The sequence below is a fragment of the Meriones unguiculatus genome, chromosome 17 (genome assembly GCF_030254825.1).
Source record: "Meriones unguiculatus strain TT.TT164.6M chromosome 17, Bangor_MerUng_6.1, whole genome shotgun sequence".
In the NCBI taxonomy this organism is placed as follows: domain Eukaryota; kingdom Metazoa; phylum Chordata; class Mammalia; order Rodentia; family Muridae; genus Meriones; species Meriones unguiculatus.
In genome coordinates this window covers 89,968,896-89,991,229 of record NC_083364.1, presented here as the reverse complement: position 1 = coordinate 89,991,229, position 22,334 = coordinate 89,968,896, and the positions used below count along the sequence as shown (strand labels likewise).

General features: G+C 38.3%; 1 protein-coding gene across 8 annotated transcripts in view; it reads left to right on the top strand.

The window, feature by feature from the left end:
* The window catches only part of Grik1 (glutamate ionotropic receptor kainate type subunit 1), a 385,942-nt gene extending 364,261 nt beyond the window's left edge, over positions 1-21,681 (top strand). For 2 of the 8 annotated variants that reach the window (XM_060370694.1, XM_060370693.1), the window contains 3 exons: positions 5,657-5,907; positions 20,667-20,753; positions 21,222-21,681. In XM_060370694.1, the coding sequence (XP_060226677.1) occupies positions 5,657-5,907; positions 20,667-20,753; positions 21,222-21,377 (494 nt within the window). In that variant the 3' untranslated portion in view covers positions 21,378-21,681. Of the gene's footprint in view, positions 1-5,656; positions 5,908-7,186; positions 11,007-20,666; positions 20,754-21,221 lie in introns of those variants that run through there. The other 6 variants (XM_060370696.1, XM_060370695.1, XM_060370697.1 and 3 more) reach the window with 5 other exon arrangements.
* The last annotated feature ends 653 nt before the right edge of the window (positions 21,682-22,334 follow it).

Here is a 22,334-nt window from a genome sequence, read left to right as displayed (position 1 = left end):
TTGATTAATGAGCTTTATGAGTAGTCTTTGGGCAGTGTTCTGGTTTCATTTCTGTGGCTGAGATAAAGGGAAAATACGCTGACAAGAAGCAACTTGGGGCACAAAGCGCTTGTTCCCATTACAACTCTGCGCTCCAGTCCATCCTCACAGGGCCATCCCAGTAGGGACAGCAGGAAGCCCGTAGTCACACCACATTCCAGAACAGGGAGAAGTGGGTAAAGACAGGTCTCCTCTCTTGCTTGTGTTCAGCTGGGTATCACCCTCCTAACACAGTTAAAGGCTCCTGCCGGGGCACGGTGCTGCCCACATTGGCCAGGGGCTTCCCACAGCCTTAACTTATTAAGACAATGCCCCACAGACATGCCCACAGGCCAACCCAGTGCAGGCAATCCCTCGTTGGGCATCTCTCCCTCGGTGATTCATGGTAATGTCAAGTTGAGAATTAAGCTAACCCATGAACAAAAGAAAACCAAAACAGAAAAATTGAGCAATAGGCCAGTCACAACACACACACAAACACACACAATGGTTTTAATGCACTTGAAAAGGTAGCAGAAAGGCAAAAGCCTATTGTGTTATGGACACAGAGAATTGGGGGTTTTAGCAACAGAATATCAGTATAGAAGATAGATTTGGATGCCGTCAGTCACTGTACAGTTGTCTGGTAATGATGTAGGCCTCCTCTTTCACTGGGTAAAGCTTTTTACCTGAATGACTACCTGTGTGCTTTTAGAAATACCAGCTCTCCTGACAGAACAGGGTCAGAATAAGAGTGCTTTTGGTGCTACTAAAATTTGCTTGTAATACAATTTTCTTACTCTTTGGTTATACTTTCCCACTGGATGTTTAGACCATGCAGGGGGTAACAAATGAACCTCTTTTTGTTATGGTCTCTTAAGCTTCCTTATGGGATCCTGTAAGGGATATAGGAGGTGTATGTTGGCTCCTTTAGTATTCTTCTACCAACAGTGTCATGCACCAGGATAGGATAAGGTCTTGCTAGCCATGTTACTTCCCTAGGAAGCACTAGAAACTTTGTTGTGCTGAACGTCCTCTTCAAAGAATGCAAAGTGGCTAGACTTTATGTGGGTCTCCATGGCCTCTCTGACCAAGAGAATAGGTGACTTACCAAAGTGTAGGAGCCTTTTAGAGGTATTGCAACAAAATATTTTCTGTTCTTTTATCCCATTTATCCTTGTAATGATTAGTATTTTTGTCAGTGTGAACTAAGGACATCTTGGAAAATAAAACCTCAGTTATGAAAATGTGTTTATCAGACTGGCCTACAGGTAAGACTGAATGGCATTTTCTTCATTAATGATTGGTGTGGGAGGGCCCAGGCCACTGTAGGTGGTGACACACCCCTGGCTTGTCATCCTCAGTGGCACAAGAAAACAGGCTGAGCAATCCATGGGGAACAAGCCAGTAAGCAGTGTCCTTCTATGGTCTCTGCTTTATTTCTTGCTTCCAGGTACCTACTTTGCCTTCCTGCCCCAACTTCCTTCAGTGATAGACTGTGAGCTGCAAGATTAAATGAACCATTTCCTCCCCAGGTTGCTTTGGTTATGGGTGTTTATCATAGCAATAGAAACCTAAGACAAACCTTATTGAATTTAGTATCCAAGCATGGCTGTTAAACACCAAAAACACGAGCTTCACCAGGCTGGAAGAATGAGTAGTCACTTAAAGTTCAGCTGTTATAACACTTATGTTCTGACTTTATTAAGAGTCAGTTTCCTAAGTAGTAAAATGTTTTGTGGAAAGTATAATTATTTTGATAGAATATGAAGTATCTTTTAGTCAATTTTCTTAAATATTGTTACTAGCAGATAACAGTACAATATTTTAATGAAAAGCCAAAAAGTGGTATTTGAAATTAAAAATAGTAAATATTATTTGAAATGTAAAATAATAAAAATAATATAGGCCACTGTGTTATCAGCTGTGGAGACATTTAAATTTTCTTGTTTACATATGTTTACTAATTTTTAGGCAAATTTGAATTAAACTCTTTAATGGACTTGTCATCTAACATGTACAAAAGTGGCACACAAAACCATGTATGCAGCATAAATATCACATTATAGACACAAGCTTACAGCTGGACCAATAGACAAGATGCCATGGGGACAATTATAAGAAATAAGCAATAAGGAGCACACTTTCAAGGACTCTCAGGGGTCATTTGACCCAGAAACAAGGAGGAAAACTGTATCCCAAAGATACAGATCTTAACCAATGAGAGCATCCAGGGATGTGGCATATTAACAGTGAAGCTTCCTTTGCAGACTCGAAGAAGAAAAGTAGGTAGTGTCACAGGGAAAAGAGCAGGCAGCAAACTAGAACTGCGTGGCCCTCTGATTCTGATGCCTTTCCCTGATGGAAATACCAGTGTTCCTGGTAGTTCTTTTCCAAGTGAGAATCTCTTATATTATTTATTCAGCATGCTATTCAGAGGGCTCCTAAAGATCATTAGAAAATAACTAAATGGACATAATGGACCTTTGGGGCCTTAAAACAATGTCCTATCCCCCTAACCCAGCTTGGCCATTTTATCTCATTTTAGAGAGAGAGGTTGAGCAATGATTTTTTTATGTTTCCTCACAGCTGGCTTTGTAAGTGAAGTATAAGCTGGCAAAGAAAAGGAAAAAAAAGAAAAGGAAAGGAAAGAAAAGAAAAGAAAAGAAAAGAAAAGAAAAGAAAAGAAAAGAAAAGAAAAGAAAAGAAAAAAACAGGAACGGATGTTTTTGCCTTAATATTTGCATAACTGGGAGCCCGGGATTGATTGTGACACACTGTGTCTTCTTGGGTAGCAACTAGAGTTCCTTAATTCAGCCATCTTTAAGCTAGATTATTTTACACTGAACCTTTCTCATTCCATATTCTATCATACAGTCCCAACCCCTATCCCTTTAGCATCCCTCTGTCATACCAAATTTTCTGTGTGGTAAAAATTATAGAAAACAAGAAAGCACATTACTCTGAGAGCAGTTGCAGGTTAACATAAGAATTTTAGTCGGTATTCCTTTTAAAGAATGGACTCCTTAGAGGTTTAGGATTCAGCTTGGTGGTAGAGTGGTCACCCAGCAAATGCAAGGCCCTGAAAAAAAATTTTAAAAAACAAAGAAGAAATCTAAGATTTCTGACAGTGTAGTGGTACTATGAGGCAGGAATCATGGGAGCTAATTCTGCCTGCTGCTCTGCTGAATGAACACAGTACTTTGTGGAGGTCTTTCTGCCTCCTGTGAATGAGGCTGCCTCTGTGATGAGTCTGTCTATATTTTTGTATCATGATACCATTACATGGAGAGACATACATGTATTCATTCAGTCTCTCTTTTGCCAACTTTACCTATAACAAATGCTAATGTTAAAGAGACTCCATCTCCCCTTCGTAGATGAAAAGACATATACTCCAGGAGTTTTTCATAGTGGTGATAAACCTGTCATGCTTTTAAAGCAAAAACAATGAGGGAATAATTGGAACAGATGGTGGGCTTCAGAGCAAACTCATCCATGGGGAATACAGCTGCTAGAAACATTTGAGATATGTTTCTTTTATGATGAATTTATTCTTGAAAAAAGATCAGTTGCTATTCAGGAAGAGCCATGTGTACACATACTTTTTTTTTTCAAATGATTTGCAAGAAGTCACTTCTGATGTCAATCAGACCACTTAGTAGCAACAAAGACTGAAGCTAAAAGATATGCAGATGCGAAAAGGTCTCTGCCGAATCTAGTCTTGCCCTGAGTCTCCAGAGGCTCCAAAGTCTCTTCCATAATAGAAGATTGGCAAAGTTGGCTCAGTCCCAAGCTAAAATTGAAAGCTGCTGCTTGGAGACTCTCAGGACAGAGGCTCCAGAAATGTGCCTCCTGAGGGACTTAAAATAAGACTTGAGGAGAGTGAGAGCAGTTAGGATTTAAACAGGTTACTGCAAGGCTGGAAAGTACCTCCCTTTGAGACCAGCATTAAGCAGAGATTGGTTCTCCATCTATCTGTAATGTGTTAGGGCTGTGCAGCCTGAAGGCATGAGGAGAGCGGCAGCAAGCGTTTACTGAGTACCCAGTGTGCATATCCCCACGCCTTCTGTGCAGCATGACCAAGCGTTCTCTTGCTCCTTAAGCACTTCCATGCACCTGAAAGCAAAGTTCTCCAGGTTCTCTCATTTGTTTGCATACTTGGGATGTTAATGCTGCTAATTTTGCCTCTACTCATTGTTCTGGGAAAGTTTAAGCAAATAGCTGATATCTTTTATTTTCTTTCCAAAATCCACTTTCTTACCCCAACCCCAAAAGAAAATCCATACTCAGAACTGACAAGCTATAATCTCCCTCTAAAGCATTTCACTGTCCTTTTAAGGTAGCTTTTGAATGTTGACAATTATTTTTTGTCTTATGATGAAATAAATGAGAAGTGACAAAATATCGGACCTGAGCTTATTGAACTTAGGCTATTGCAGGGGACAGGAGTCATCGGTGGGAATGGAGCGCAGCTGGGAGCACTTCCACAGAAATAGCGCTGAGACATAACGCATAAGGAGAACTGAGTCTTGGTTCTTAATCATACCTTCACATTTTGAATTTCTTTGAACCTATTTAACAAACAGTCTTGACTTTATTATTCCTAAGATTTTGCCTTTGCTTTACAATACATGACTTTTCACTTTGCTTTCACCAGGAATGGCTTTACCTGTAGAAAGCAAAGGGAGCATTCTACTACTAAGGAGAAGAAATACTATCAAAAACGTTGTCATCCAAGGAACTGAATGAGTAAAGGGATCTTGCTGTATCTTTTCCATTGATTAACATAGGAATTCAGAATTAAGATACTATGTCCATGTACACATATTGGCACTTTCCAGCCCTTCATAATTAAAGCTTTAATGGTATTACCAGAAGACAGACCATGAAAATTACCAAGTTCTTGCCATAGAACATTATAGTACCTTAGAGCTGTTCTAAGCATAATTTATCTTAATTGGTATATGAATCAATATGGATGAACCACTGTAAACATCTGAAATTTTTTAATGTTTTGCACAGTAAAAATCCTTAATTGTCATAGCTCAGTCTGGGTTAAATGAGAGAATCTGTTTCCTGCAATGACCCTAGAGCCCACATTCCTTCTATGCTGTGGCTCCTCCATCACTACTGACATGAAAGCGTTTCCTTATTGCAGTGTATGTGGGAAAAGGGAGCAAGCAGAGCATGTTGGAAAGATTTATAACACAAAACTAGAAATGTCAGCCATCACTTTAGCTCCCTTTGGCTGGAAATGTAGCCATAACTGAACTCTAACAGAGATAGGTAAACAGAAGAAAGAATGGCCAAATAGGAGTTCACAAAGGTCCAGAAAAGGTAGAATCTAAACCGTAAATCCCTTGACATGTGAAAAGACTGGTGAAGAATGACACAGAATTCCTTTATTTAGAATTGTGTTTCTTTATTTAGAATGAGAAGCTGCAACACGTCACCTCTCTTTTCAAATCACTTAGAGCCTTCGAGATATAAGATTGGACTTTCCCAACCTTGTTTGATAGATTTGTTCATCAAGGTATCACAGCAACTCTGGAGTATTTATCACTAAGATAGCTGAGTGTCTTGATATCTTCTTAATCATATGTTGACCAACATCCAAATCACCCCCAACTTTCAGGCTCTCCTTACCGAGATAAAATTACAATTGCCATTCTTCAACTACAAGAAGAAGGGAAGCTGCATATGATGAAAGAGAAATGGTGGAGGGGAAATGGCTGCCCTGAAGAAGACAGTAAAGAAGCCAGTGCTCTGGGAGTGGAAAATATTGGGGGCATCTTCATTGTTCTGGCTGCAGGACTTGTCCTTTCTGTATTTGTAGCCATTGGAGAATTTATATACAAATCACGGAAGAACAATGACATTGAGCAGGTGAGTCCTCTTTTTCTAAGACAGGGTAGCTTTCACTTTGAACTTGTCTTAAATCTGAGAATTTTAAGGGTACTTTTCCTTTTGTAACTGTTGAATTAGATGCTCAGAAGAGCCATTTCTGAGTTAGAGCAAAGAGCATTGAATCCCTGCCAGGTGCTGCCGGCACTGCAGGTCTATCATTTATTAATAAGAAGAAGGAAGAGTCTTGTACACTAAATCCAATTAGCACTATTTGGAATGACAGTGCAGAAATTCCAAACTCACTTAATTTCTTCAACAGTTATTTGCTCTTAATATAGAAACTGTAGAAAGAGCAAGGGAGGCATAAATCTAAAATTGCAGAAGACACTTGTGAGAAATGTTACCAGCCCTTCAGTATACACTCTGAGCATGGGTACATTTTGCAAAAACAATTTCTATAAAAATACAAAGCAGTGTATTTAAATTGGGCATTTACTTACATTGAGATATAACATGTGGAAAGATAACTTATGTGATTTTTTTTGCTATGAATATGGTAAACAACACAAAATGACAGTAAAATATATTTGAAACTTTATATTTTAAAATTGCATCTAGCATGATGGGGCAATTTCAACAGTCAAGCCATTTTTACATATTTTAATTTTAAAGGTGTTCATGCCTTGAACTTAGATGCTTTGGAGAAAAAGCTCCACAATTGACTGTGATTTAAGACAATTTCTTACTAAGATAAATAAAATACAGAGCTCTAGAACACTGCAGTGTATTAATCCACTAGTTTAAGTTAACGATACCATTAGAACCTCAAAGCTAAGCACTATTAGCTCTACTACCAATATCATGAAACTCTTAATAATTCTCAACATAGGGCTTCACATGCTCAGTTTGCACAGAGTCCTGCAAATCTGGTTTTGATTAATAACCACTTTTTTATGTGCAAACTATATTTTGAGTGTCCAACATGGGGGACGATTCATTACAACTTCGTTTCTTCAAGAAAACCCTCCCCCGAATTAAAAAGCAATTGTGAGAATATAGAGCACCCTTTTCCTGGGCCTCATTATAGAAAACTGTCTTTAATTAGTAGATAGAATGGACTGGTCTGCTTTAACTTTCAATTTGCTCTTGAGGTGTCTTGTTTTATGCTACTAATTTGAAAAATAAAAGCTTGTATATATTATGCTTTAATGTGCTACTTCATAACTGCTGGCTTCATTTGTTTTAATTTTTCATCTAAGCATTCATTCTTGCTTTCTGTTTATTCACTTTATTTTTTTCCATTTCTTTTGCATGCAAGGCTTTTTGTTTCTTTTATGGACTGCAGTGTAAACAAACCCATCCGACCAACTCCACTTCTGGGACTACTTTATCTACCGATGTAGAGTGTGGCAAATTATTACGAGAGGAAAAGGGGATTCGGACACAGTCCTCAGTCCATACTGTATAACTGAGGTTTTTAAAAGCTGTTTCCAGTAGAACTGCTTGTAATGAGTGTCGCTTGTACCTGCATCTATGAAGCAGAAGTTGCTATCATGCCCTTTCCCTTTATATTAGCAAAATGTACAAACACGAATCTAGGTACCCTGGACAGGCCTCTGGAACAGACGTGCACTATATACTGACGCAGGGTTTTTTATGGGAATGTAGACTCATGGATGTATGTATACACATATACACACACATATAGATGAAATGATTCTGTCCAAAATTGCCATCTTGTGCTTCTTTTATGCATTAAGAATAAATGACCCTTTCTTCATAAGCAAAAATTGAGACACACAACAGGGCAAGGCATGGGTAAATGCTAATTCTTTGCCCTTCTTTTCATCTTTGTGAGCTTTCTTTCCTCCTCTTTACCGCTTCCTGTCTCCTGTGTTCTCTAGACCTACATTTTTCAAATTTTCTGTAGCTATGCCTTTTCAATAAGTATACACGTAACTCTATAACACTGTTTAATTTTCTATTAAATTGGTCCGAAAAGTTTAAATGCATTATTTACCCAAAACCTGGAAGGTGCCTCAGCTCTTAAAGATTCCGAAACCACCTCTGAAAGAGCAATGGTCGAACGTGAAGGCAAAAGGGGATTACCGAATGTGAACCTCACTCAGGGATGTGAGGCTCAGTCAAAAGTGATTCCTGGATAGAAACTCAGCAACATCAGGCGTTCAAAAAGCAGTTAGCAGCTATCTGTAGGTATAGAGCCACAAACAACCTGATTTGCTTCCAAGCCATATATTATTTCCTTGAAGAGCCAAGCAGAGTCCTAAACTATGAATTAATTCTTACCATCTTCTGTTTGCCGCTCAGCCACACTCACTCTTTGCAATGATGAATATCTTTTCATGCAATGTTACTGCATTTCCTTCCCACACAGCAAAGACAGCATAGTTCTTCTTGAAGCCATCCTTTATGAGCCTTGCCAAATTCACATTCGTTTCCCTGGACCCATCACCATTATTAATTCATTCTAACTGTGCTGTGGAGAAGGGCATGGGGGAGAAAATAAATACCAGAGAGAATTTCCATTTGCATTAGTTACAGATCTCCGCAGATTTATTTTCTACCTGCATTCAAAGTGAACAAACCCCACACTAACTCAGCTTAGTGACACAAAAAGCCAATGGCATGCTTAATTTGGTGTGACAGAGAATGTCTGCTGTTTGCACTGAGTTCATTTCCCCTTTGCAGAGAGTAGGGAAACTGAACTGCCTTTCATCTCCTCTCAATATGCCATCAGTTGGTCTTTGTTCTCTGTCTGGAGAGTACATGACATGTCAAGTGATCCCCTAGAACACATTCCAGGGAAGGGAGTTTCTGGCCTCTGGGCAATCATGGTGCATGACCTTCTTGCTTAGCTTTAAATGGGTTCTAGGACTTTACTCACAACTCCTTCTAATCAACTTCATAGTTCCTCAGTAAAGCATGATCAGAAAATTTCACTGCTGCACTGGTGGTTTCTCAGCATTGTTCTTTAAATAAATGAGCTCTTATGAAAATATCTAAAAAAGTATATTACTACTTATTTGCTGTTATTAAAGTAGTAAAAAGCTACTGTGTGTCTCTGATCAGAAGTCACAATATCAGAATCAATAGAATCACATTGCCAGGCAGAATAAAGGCCACATTACTCTTACTTTTTTGACATTGTTTCAATATACAGAATCCACAAACAACTTAAGTTTATTTCCCAAAATCTATTTAATATACCAAAGTGGCTACAAAAATTTTCTGAGTGATGTATGATACAGAAAACTCAGGCTGGCAATAACTAGCAAAATTCACCTTTCTGCACAGACCATCCTTAAGGGATGAATAAAAAAGTAATTTTCTTCAAAAGTTAATATGATGAGGGCTTGGGCTTAGCTTGGTTGGAGAGTGCTTACCTAACATGCATGAAGCCTGTGAAGCTTCTCAATCCCAATTATGCACAAAACTATGTGTGGCAGCACAAGTCCGTAATCCCAGCACTCAAGAAGTGGAGGCAGGGGAATTAGAAATCCATGATCAATCTCTATTACATATTGCGTTTAAAGGAAGCCTGGGTAACATGAGATCCTGTCTCAAAAAACAAACAAACAAACAAATGGCATTTTGGTGTTCTTTTAGACTGTATGCTACCTAATTCTTATATTTACGTAGTAGTTTATGCTTTTCAAAATGTTTATACTACATTACGTTTGATCCTTTCAGCAATTTTAATTCAGCTTTTTAAATCAAAAATAACAGATGTTAGAGTACAGAAGCTTGAGACATGACATTAATGTTAAAAGAGAATTTATAAATTAGGCAGATTCAGGTTCAAGCACAGCCATGTGTGCAGTCGGTGTAGGCCAGTTACTAACATTTTCCAGCTTCAGTTTTCTAACATCTAACCCTGGGAAGTTACTTTCTAGAGCACAAGATTGCTTTGAAGAAGTATTTTTCAAAATAGGTGCCACTGTAGAGTGCTTAATTTAGTGTTCATAGTTAAATAACTCAAAGGGTAGCACACTCAACATTCCCTTACCACATGGTACTTTAGTATATGTAATATGGTGTCATGGATGGAGAATTTCCATCCTATTCTGTATCTCTCAAACCCTTAGGTCATAGCGTTCTTTTTAAAAATCTCCTGATAAGACCAAAGTCACGCAGATGATACTTTCTACATCTACCATAAGAATTAAATGAAATAATAACATGACATAAAAAACAAAAAATAAACACCGGTCATCAAATATTGTATCCTATAGAAAAATTAAATGTTTCTGTGTGGTCACCTGAGCAGTGCAAAAATAAGTTCAGCATCTTCACACCAACCCAGATTTAGAAAATGGGATTATAAACACAGAGATTCAAACTCTGTCCAATTTTTCCTGCACATGGATTAAAAGTGGAAGGAAAAGTCACTATACTCACGTGAGGGGTCTGAATCGGTGAGATTGAGGACTTACAGCAGGAGCTCTGCCTTCTCTCCAGACATTTTTAGTGTAAAGTTAGGGTGAGTCAACTCGAATAATTTGAGATGTTGAGTTGATTCTAATAGTCAGAAAGGGTTAGGACTCAGCAACCTAAGCACTAGTTTATCCATGTAATTGCAAAAATAGAACCAGTAATGCTAAGTGATAGATTATAGATTATAGATGATGATGATAATGATGATGATGAAGGAGATAGATAGATAGATAGATAGATAGATAGATAGATAGATAGATAGATGATTGAGAGATAGATAAATGATTGATGAATAGATAGATGATAAACAGACAGACAGACAGATACAGAGAGAGATAATATGTTTGGCATCTGATCTACAATGGACCCTTTAAAAGGAGGCTCCAAGAAGAAATCGCATGTCTTTAAGACAGAAAATTCATTATATTCAATTGATAATCTCAACATTCACTGGAAAAACATAGATTTACTCCTACTAAAAATCATCAGGTAAGTAGTTTGCTGCTGCTTTAGGCCTTCACAAGATTTTTTATACTTTCTTCTTTTGTCAGCCTTCAGACAATCAGTTTTTGTTCCCATGGAAATAACTGCTAGGACCCATTGACCTCTGCAGGGTCCATTGCATTTCAAGTGAAATTTAGACCAAAAACCATCAGACTGTGTTTACATCATTAGTTTAGAGAGTTTAGTGTTAATCACAGTCACCTGGAGGAGTGATTTCAGTTCCTACACTTGAGCACCATATGTTCACTTGGTGGACACAGCCTGGAATCTGCTTAATAAAGCCTGAAAAAAGAATATTTAAATTTAGTTCTATACATTAGTTTCCATTAAAGTTAACTTTGATGTATTAAATTTCTCTAAAATCGGGTCATACCCATGAGTCTTGAGCTATCTTGAATGCTAGGGACTTTTTGATAGTTTTTCTCACATGAATTTATTTTGCAATAATCCTGAGTCCAGTTGTTCTACTTTACAATGCTTGGTAAACATGGGTTAAAAAAAAAAAAAACTACCTTGAACATAGCAGTTTTGTCAAGTTAGATGGTAAGCATGAATTTTTATAATACAGTAACAGGTTGTGTATTATATTTTAAAATACTGCTTAAAGTCAGGCAGAGAAGCAAAAAGGTATTAAAAGATCGAACAAAGACACCAACAATAATAACATTACATTAATTTTTCTTCATAAGCCTGTCAGTCACCTAATCCAAAGAAGTAAAATAATAAAACTTTATATTGTACTTTGCTGTTTTAGACTAAAATTATGAATTGAATTTTAACATTTTCAGAAAAACTACATAAGTAATATGAACATCAGATGGATTCATATGATTATAAACTTACCCAAGGAAAATCATTTTCAAAACCCTCATTGTATTTGACAAACATTATATTATATTCTTGATGAGCCACAATGCAATAATTAATTTCTAAGCACCTGGTGGTTATACTGCAAGGTTTGTTTACTAGAAAGCTTGAACAACACGTAAAAGCAAGAGGAAAGGGTGCATTCTTTCTATACTGCTTTCTGCACACACAGTTGTTGCAAATAGCATCATTAATTACTCTCCTACAGAGAGTAAGATGCCCCTGTGGCTGCTGACATGTAGCTCCCCTGTAGGAAACATCTCACTGCGCTTCTCATATCTGTAGGATTTCATGTCCAGATGCACAGGGATAAAAAACATTTCAGCTTTCTTAAAATTTCAAAGATTTTCTGTTTACAAGCGTTGGAGCATGCTGGGAGTAGCAAGCCAGTAGCACAGCTGCACAGGGCATGGTTTTACCCCTGGCCAAACTTGAGTTTCATTGATGGCAGGCCGAACTCAGCTGATGCCGAAACTGCTAACAACAGGCATCATCCTCACAGTATCCTCACAGCGTATACAAACAAAAATAATAACGAAGACCCAAGGAATGGCGTCAAGTTACTGTGTTTCCCACACAACTGAGAAAGCTCAACAAACTTAACCACAACTGGTTTTCTTCCCTGTTTTCCAGTTGAATGACATTTTAAATTTTACAGTATTTAAATATAAAATAATCAACTTCTAAGTAGATGGCTTCCATCACCTGATCTTTGAGCCTTTTAAAACCAAGGGAACTGAAAAACTACTGTCCAAGAGAAGTCTTCCCACCTGGCACCTTTCCATGCACTTACAAGTGTCCACAGCTCCATTTTTTTTTCTTTTTTGGTCAAATGAACATATGTAACAAATTATGCAGAAGCCTATGTTGGTGGAAAGACTGCCTTTGCAGAGAAACCCAAACAGTATTATCAGAGAAACAAGGAGACATTTAGTATTCATCCAGAAACTCCTCCTTCCATGTACAAACAATACTGTCTTCTAATCCCAACTCCGATAATCCTGTGTGACCCAATAGATAGAAGTCTTGAGAATTAGAATAGTTCATTCCTCCACATTGCTGCTAAATGGCATGTGCCTCTGAGCAAATGAATTTGCTTCCCTCAACTTTAGGAAGATAGAATTTGAAGTTACCATCTCACCCCAGTAATTTTTAAATATACTAGGAAAATGGAAAGAAAAATAACAAAAGTAGAATGTAAATAAAATCCTTTTTTGTGTATGTGTTTGGAAATGATTGTATGTGTTTGCTGAATAAATTAAAATTTAAGGTGATAAGCAAGATTACATCACCCTGACAGTACTTCAAAGAAAGCTCTCCTCTTTGAAAAGAATCCAATCAGGCATCACAGCACCAAGAGCAAGAGGTGCCCACACAGTCAAACATATGCAAATTGTTCCAAACAGGAATTACTGCAGTTGAGAAATTATTCTCAATCTTGATGAACCTACATATTAAATCACCACAGAGAGAGAGACAGAGAGACAGAGAGAGAGAGAGAGAGAGAGAGAGAGAGAGAGAGAGAGAGAGAGAAACAAGGAAGCATGTACTTCCAAGACAATTCTTGGAAGCATTGAATTGATTACACACAAATTGGCAAAGGAGAAACAAACAGCACTTGTTCTATGGTAAGACCCAATTCTTTTTTTTTTTTTTTTCAATGCAGTTTATTCAGGAACCTTGAACAATCATCTGACCCTGGGTAAAGCCAGCCCACTTTAAATAGCCTCTGGGTAGCCAACCTCAGCATGCCACGTGGGCAATGCAGATAGGTCCACATACATGGAAGCAAGTCAGATCCTCAGCCTTAGCCAAATGTGGAATTGTTCCTGACAGAGAGCACTCACCATCGGGAAGGTAGAAGGCGGAAACCAGCTCCATCTTTCAGGCACGGCATTACGCAGCTCTCTACAGTTTCCCCTTTTTGTTTTGGACGCATCAGGCAAGAGTAGAGGTCTGATCTCTGATATTAGAAATAAATTGGGACTTTGTACCGATGTTCATTTAGGTGTCATCCACCCAAAGAGCATCAGACCCGTCTGATACCTTTTTCTCAGAGGCAGGACCTGGGGCATCAACCCGCATGCAATCAGACATGCTCTTCTCTGAAGACCCAATTCTTAAAGCACAACCTATCTAAGAATGCTGGGAAGGACAGCAGAAATAGTTATCATGCATGTTTTCCATTATCTTACCCTCCACATATCAAATTAGAGATGAGTCAGACCTTCAGCTTTTGAGCATCAACTTGACTTTTCAAATTTGTAACACAGTGGGGCTCTTGGAATAAATGACTTTTAACTTCAGGATCCAGATGTTTCATTGAATACACCAGTTGTCCAATTTAAGTAGTTTGTAAGTAGCCAAATGCAGAGGTTGGAGGAATAGAGACAGTGCTGTTTTCCTATCTTATTTTGCTTCCCTCACCCAATGTTTCACCACTGCAAAAAGAAGAGCATGGATGGGAAACTACACATGCTTAGATGCTACATGAATTTCTAAAGACCCATTCCAGAGTCTACCCCCAACTCAAGACAGGGCAGAACAGGGGAAATCTCAGAATACCTCTATGTTACAGGCCTGAAGTAGGTCATTCCAGACCCTTCTCTCTATACTCATCAGCAGCCTCTGTTTCCTTTCTGGGGCAAGAAAAGTTCCATTTTTTTCTAACGTGCCCTTCGGAAGCCATGGATATTTGACTCAAGCATGGTAGGTACTGAAAAGTAAGAGGCTCCTTCCCAATTATTCCTTGTACTTAGGATCAGCTTCTCTTGTCCCATGGTTAAACCATACTCCCTGAAGCAAATATAAAACAATTGTATCTTCATGAGCTATCCTTTGTTCTACCTGTGTGCTGTGCCTTTAAAGCTCAAAGCTGAATCTCTAATGTCAAACTTCTACTACAAACATGCAGATATCATAGCCAATGGTTTCAAAGACTGGAATGTCTTCTAACAGTTCCACAAAGTGCACTTATGAATGTAGATATACAAATTTCTCTCCCTGGACAACTAGCATCCCTACCTTACAAAACATCTTATTACAATTTTAAAAGTGTGTGGTGGGGGGGAATGACTGACATTCAGGGGAAAAAAAAAGTAAGGAACATTTAAATTAATATCAAAATGCTGCACAGCCTCTGTGTTTAACCACACTTCTTAAGGGATCCCATAAAATTACCCCTAGTGTTAAAGCAGAGTGAACTTACTTGCTCTTATCTACTTGACTTATGGTTTTCATAGCCCTGGCATGGCCTATGTGCATAATTTCTTTAAAACTTCGAATTTCATTTAGATTAAGCATGTTGTCCCACAATGTGTTTATTATGATAAAAAAAATATGTTGCTAAAGTCAAGCCTTTGGATAAAGATAAAAGAGGGAAAGGGTCATTGTGTTTCACAGGTTCTTGGGCAGTCCTGTGGGCATTGCAGATTCATGGTTACAATGCGATAGCCAGAACAGGAAAACTTAGGGAACAAACTCCTGCAGATGGAGACCCTCAAATCTAGGATTTGAGAAGGCAATGATTCTGCTTCCAGATGCAGGAAAGGGAGAAAAGTACGAAAAAGGAGGCAAAAGAGGGCTACCAGATGTGAAATGTGATGTTAGAGGAGTAGGAAAACAATGCTCGATAGGTGTGCCATGGGAAGAAAGACCAGAGCTTTAAATTAGTTACCTACGAGAGGCCAATTCAAAGCGGCATCAATGGTATGAGAAATGGTCCGAACAAGGAGGCTACTATCAGAGATAGGGTAAAGCTTGGTAGCCAAACTGTGAAATGGCTTTTCAGTGCCTAGGTTCCCTCTGCCCCAGGATTCTCAGTATGGATGAAAATCGGCTCCCTCACTAGTTCTCAGGCATGAGTCAATACATTACCACTGTTGTGGAAACTAGGAATGTGATCAACATTGAGTGTCTGGATGCAGGGACAGGTGCAAAAAAGGTAACCCATGGGTTCTGAATGAACTCAGAAAAATAGTAATGTCCAGGCAAATGGTACATTGTTACATTGTTACAGGACACAGCAGCCATACACAAGACAGTGCATACATAACCACTGCAAGAATGGCCCTCACATGCCTTCCTTTATGGGTGAGGGGAAGGAAGCCAATTGTGTTCTCTACTCTCTGATCAGATCCTGCGATAAGCACAAGTACAAGTAGGCGACCATTCCTCCCAAAGCCTCTCGGGAGGGCACTTGTACGTGGGTTTGTTCTACTCCAGCCCTGTTAAAGGTTTTCTGTCTTTAAACCAGCACCACATTGAACATTCTAGGTTTGGTGGCCAGCAGGCTTCAAGATAAACCAATGCTAAGATCATGAGTGCTCAGACTTCTCATTTTAAAATAAAACCTGGTTGAGACTGGCATATTCTGACCACACCATGACAAAGCTACTACTACTGCAATAATCCCAGATTTCTCAGAAACCTAGTTCTCTTTTATCTCAAATTTTACTGAAAAGGTATTTTTTAAAAATGTCAAGTCATAGTTTGCTTTTAAAAGCCTACAAATACAGTGAATGATGTTACATTTATAAAATGACAATATTACTAGCATCTGTCTTATCAGTGTTCAACATGAAAATTTATTAACAATGTCAATGTCACAGATCACTTCACTCATTTGAATTAAAGGAAAAAAACTATACCAACATAAGAAGTTACTATATTATTGGGTAGGCTTCTTATGTCACTGGCTACAGCTCCCTTAAAAAGTTGTTGGGATAAAAAATCATAAAATTACAAACATCAAAATAACTTTCCAAAACATCTGTCTAAATGTACAAATGCAACAAAACATCTAAATGTGTAGATGCTAAGTTTATACAAAATCAAGTGGACACGAACAACCTGTGTCACCTGATCACTAGTATCAAGTCTATTTGAGAAAACCTAGGGCTAAACATACTGTAGACTCACATCACATGATACAGAAATTTCTTTGGCACTCTCTCTGGACCATTTTTTATTTAGGTTTTTCGGACATAGTTTATTTGAGAAGCAAAATAACATAAACATTTAAAAATGATTCATGTCAGCCAGGTATGGTGGTGTACTCCTTTAATTCCAGCACTCAGGGAGGCAGAGGCAGGCAGATTTCTGTGAGTTCAAGGCCAGCCTAGTCTACAAAGGGAGTCTAGGACAGCTAAAGCTACACACAGAAACCCTGTTTCGAAAAATAAAACAAACAAACAAAAAAATACATGTCATACAGGACTGGGTATTTAATCTAGAGTTTCATGCTAGTGCTGTAACAATGAGGCACAGGTAGAGCACTAATTTCTATCTATCCCTTCCAAGGGGACATCCACAGTAAGAAAATTAAAGGGATAGGAAGAGACTGTATAATTTGCATTCAGGCTCACACTAGCACCATGAAATCAAACATCTGGGTTAATCTAAAGGAGGCATCATGAAGTCAGCAACTATAAAAAGAAATTCTCCAACAGGGAATGTAAGAGAAACTAGAAGGCAGGAGAAAGAAGGAAGGGGGAAAATGTTTGGAGCAGGAGAAATGCTTGGAGCAGGAGAAGCTAAGAAAAAGAATGCACTCTGGAAATCAAACTCCCCAAGCATGCCTGCTCCCTTTAAAAACCGGGAGCGCCACAGCTCAAGATGAACTGTTTATTTGGGTCTCCGCTAGAATAATTTTTTGCTCAGTCCCCTTTCTTCTAAAAAGAGAAGTCTCTCTCTTTCTTTCTCCACCCCCTCTCTCTCACACACACTTGGATGCACACACACACACACACACACATGCCAGCTCACTGAATTCTCATCACAGCTCTGGGAAAAAGACTACTATAGTAACATTTTATAAACAAAGAAATTGAATGGGCCTGGAACTCCTGCACAAAGGTAGCCCATGGCAGTTCAGTATCCAAGTGGGTTCCATAGTAATGGGGACAGGGACTGTCTCTGATAGAACTGATTGGCCTGCTCTTTGATCAACTCCCCCTGAGGGGGGAGCAGCCTTACCAGGACACAGAGGAAGACAATGCAGCTATTCCTGATGAGACCTGACAGACTAGGATCAGAGGGAAGAGGAGAAGGACTTCCCATTTCAGTGGACTAGGAAAGGGATACGGGTGGGGAAGAGGGAGGATGGGATTGGGAGGGGAGGAGGGAGGAAGCTACAGGGGGGGATAAAAGTGAATAAACTGTAATTAACAAAAATAAAAATAATTTTAAAACATAAAAATAATTAATAAAAAAATTGATACATATAAAAAAAAAAAAAGAAAATGTCTTGCCAGTAGTAAGTAAGCTAAGTTTCAATTCCAGCATTCTGACGCTAGTGGCCACCTACAAACTATAACTCATAGCCATGTCGAGATATGTTAGGAATGTGACCACCACCCACCAGCAATAGACAAGCCAGCGTAGACCCAGGAAAATGATAGCAGCATCTGCCTTCCACCGCCCGGCGGGGGACAACAGCTAGGATTCTTTGCCTGCACTCACAGTGTTGCTGGAGAAAGATAGTTAGCTGAATGCTTAATTCTTTGTCAAAAGTAGCATCTAGAAATTTAAACTGTCACTTTAAAAAATGATGTATTTATGACACTAGGAATAGGGGGAAATTCCTAAAATCCGGAACTGAAACTTTCATATGGGACTTTCAAATCAAGTAGAAGTTATAACTGATATTTACCTAGACACATCTTGCCCCTCCATTTAAATGCTCATCCTGAAATTGGAAATGTCCAGTGCCAAAATAAACAAAGAACTACAGAAACAGTTGAAGCTAATGCAGATTCTGAGATACAACACTGAAAATCTGATGATTATGAGCTCTTCCCATGCTGCTCTGACATGCTACTCTGAGCTGAGCAATGACTTTCACTGGTTCATTTCTTGGTGATGAGAAGGCCTATCATTTACTTGTGGTCAGAATGACAGGGCCCTTAAAGGTCACCTTTCTTTGTGGATACATCAAAGATTTGGAAGCAGAAAGGTCAGCCCCAATATCTTGCCATTTTCTTTTTGACAGTAAGAGACAAAGTGAGAGTCAAAAAGTTTGTGACAGGAGACAGACGAGATCACCTATAAAGTGAAGTTTGCTCATACTGAAATCAGGGAGTGAGCACTTAGGCTTGATCAGAAAAGAAAGACTGTTTCATTTTAAGGCTGTCCAAACTTTGGAGAACGATGCACTTTTAAAGAAAACCATAATTGAAAGTTATGGTTGAAAGTAAAAATTAGATACATTAAAATTGAAAAATAGATAAAAATCTATCACCACCTCTCTACCCAAAATAGAGAAAAGAGGATTCTACCAACACTTTCTTTGCTTTTATTTTCCCATGGAAGGTACATTTTTAGTTCATTTTTACTCTTGAATTAAAAATGGCATGAATAGTTTTAAATCCATGGGAGTTAAAATAAAAGCAAGAGTATACTTTCATAAGATGTTTTCATGGGGAAAAAAAAATTCACAAAACTCCTACCATGACTAAAATGGATCTAACCATAGATGATTTTCAGTGAAATCAGCAGGGATTAGCAGCCCATATAAGTGGAATTAGTACTTCCTTTCTGTTTTGACTTAATATTCCCAATAACAATTTGTGCCCATCTACCTAATAGGTGGAACAAGGTTCATATGTAATAAAGTTTATAAAATCTTTGACACTCCTTATGTTTCTTCATCTTGTCCCTCCATTTAAATGGTCATCCTGAAATTAGACATGCCCTGTACCAAAAGAAATAAATAAACCTTGTGTTTAAATTTCTTATCAAAGCCTTCACATAACACAATCCATCAAAATGACGCTGTAAACATTCATCTGACTTAGGTAGCAGCACATGAGTTTGACATAGCACAATGCTACAAATAATTATATTTCATTTGCAATTGTAACAATTGTTACAGTCTTTTTAACGTACCATTCACAGGGAACTTGAATGATCACAGCATACCTAAACTGACAGTGAACTAGCAAGTGTCACCAGGACTTTCAGGGGTTTTTTTGCACCATAGAAAATAAAAATGAAAATAAAATCCTACAACTACATGTTTCAGAGATGAAAGTCTCTCAAAACTCACTAGATTTTTGAAAAAGTTTGCATCTCAAGCCCAAATTTGCATATTGGACTTTCAAAGCAAGTAGAAGTTGAAACTACTATTCATCTAGATCCATCAAAGCCTTTTTGAACTATGCTTTCTTAAAATACAAGTTGAATGCCAACATTTAGACTTTTTCAAACCTAGGATGTCAACATCTTTCTGTGAAGCAGAAAATACCTGGCAATATGCAGTCAGCTCACCATCAGCCGTGTCTTGCTGGAGCTAATCACATAAGAGTAATGCCTGCACAGTCATCATCTGTTCTGAAGGTTCTATATCTTTCTGGAATTGTCTTTTTGATACAATAGCACAGAACTCGGGAACTGTACACACTTAGCAAAGCTAAGCTGCACAATACGGTATCGTTCACCTCCAGCAAAGGCTTTACATCTCTGGAAAGGATTCATTCTCCTAACACACACTTCACGTCCAGGAAATAGCAATGTCCCATTTCCCCTCACCATGCCTTGACCATTCGATTTTCTGTTTCATATAAGTGGATCCTGCAGTTTTTGACCTTATCTCTCTGGAGAATATTTTCAGAGTACCCTCATCAAAAAAGTAAAGCTGTAGATCCCCATAGGCAGAAAAGTGTCCAAACAGCGCATCTCAGATAGAAGATATGACAGCACATTATGTTGTATTGGCTGATTATATGGCGTGCATGCAAAGAGACATACCATATCATAATGGAGATATGTATCTATATATATTTTCTGCATATGCATAACATTGTTCCTCCACTTTTCCATGTTCCTTTGTGCAGTACCATCATTTTTGCTGTGCAGTTCAATGCCATTATTTTCCATTTCAACCCCAGCTGCATCATTGCTGCTGCCAGAATCTCTGGTTTTTTTGGAGAAAATATACAATTTAAAATTGTTTTTTTCTTTTTCTTTATCAGAAAGGAAAGTCATCAAGACTTAGATTTTATTTTAGGAACAAAGTAAGGTTTCATGGGAGCAAAAAAGAAAGCCTTGGTGTAGAGAAGGTTTGTTCATTTTCTATAGCATTACTGAAGTGTCGTATGCCTTGATAACCCTATCAATGTTTGGATCATCTCAGTGGGGGAAATGCCTTAATTTAACTCTATTTTGCTGTCTCGGCAAAGGTAAGTTGTCTATTTTGAGAGCCTTGAGTTTTGTTGGGTTTGGTTTGGGTGGGTTTGGTTTTGTTTTTGTTTTTGTTTTTCCTGAACTGGGAAATTCTATACTGGTGTGTTCGTCAATAAGTCTAGTCTACTGAGCTAACTTGCTGCCTCAGTTTCCTTTTATACTGCCTCAGTATAAAAACAAATGGCCAGTGGGTGGAGGAGGAGGTAATGGGAGTTGGCTATTAGTTATGAACTGCCTTAAAAACAGTAACTTATGTTCATCGAATGGTAGGCAAGAGCTACAAGTAAATGCAGGTTGTTTGTGGGTCCCAGGACACTGACACTCTCTTACTTTGTGCTCTCTAGTGTCTCTCTTTCAATGCCATCATGGAAGAGCTGGGAATCTCACTCAAGAATCAGAAGAAATTAAAGAAAAAGTCAAGAACTAAGGGCAAATCTTCTTTCACGAGTATCCTTACTTGTCATCAGAGACGAACTCAGAGAAAAGAGACTGTGGCGTGATCCAAGAACACACCTGTAAAAACCTTCCAAGAGGAAAAGGCCATGCCCATGACACATATTTGGAAGAAGGGTTTCTGAGGAGTATGAGACATGTTTCCACATATCTTTATCCATAAATCCAGTCATGGATAAAGGAAGAAGAAATGCACAATTTTTAACGCTCACATAGATATTACTTGGGAAGTGAAATTGATTCTTTTCAGATGAATTTGTATGCACACTTATTTTGCATTTTTCTCTTTTCCCCCAATAAATTGCTATGTGTGCTTTCTAAATAATAATAAACAGTGGATTTTGTTTTTCATACTAAGTTTGAGACTCAGTTTGTCCCCATTTCCTCCCCTCATTCCTGGCACTGAGTGTGGAGTATCACTAGGTACAGAATTTGGTACTCTGAGGAATATGGTAAGAAACACAGTCATTTGGGGCTGAGTTTTAAAAAAAATACATTCAGTTTATAGAGGCTACCTGCTTAATATAGAAAGGAAAGCTATTCATCTTCAAGTTCTAAAATCTAACTTTATACATGGTTTAAATACTATTTAAACGTTAGTAAGCATATTATATAAGAATGACTTTTAAAAGGAAAAGTACCTTAATGTACTTTTCTAAGGCATCATGCTGATATCATGTGAGAAAAAAATAGATGTGTTCTTCATCCTCATACAAGCAGAAGGAAAAATACCTATTACTGAAAGCAGAACCAGAATGTTGATGTCAGAAGGTGAACAGGCATGCAGAGACAGCTGTCTGTGTCTGAGACACTAAAGGCTGCCTATAGGGGCAAGGCTTGAATCTTTAGCATCAGCAAGTGACATTCAGGTATAAGACTGAGGGCATAAGGAACCCAGGCTGAGGAGGCCCCATGTTCAAAAGCATAGACATAAAAACAACTGGGTTGTAATTAGGTAGGAAAAACCTCAGTATATTTATAATGTAAAATGTAAGCTGTGATGA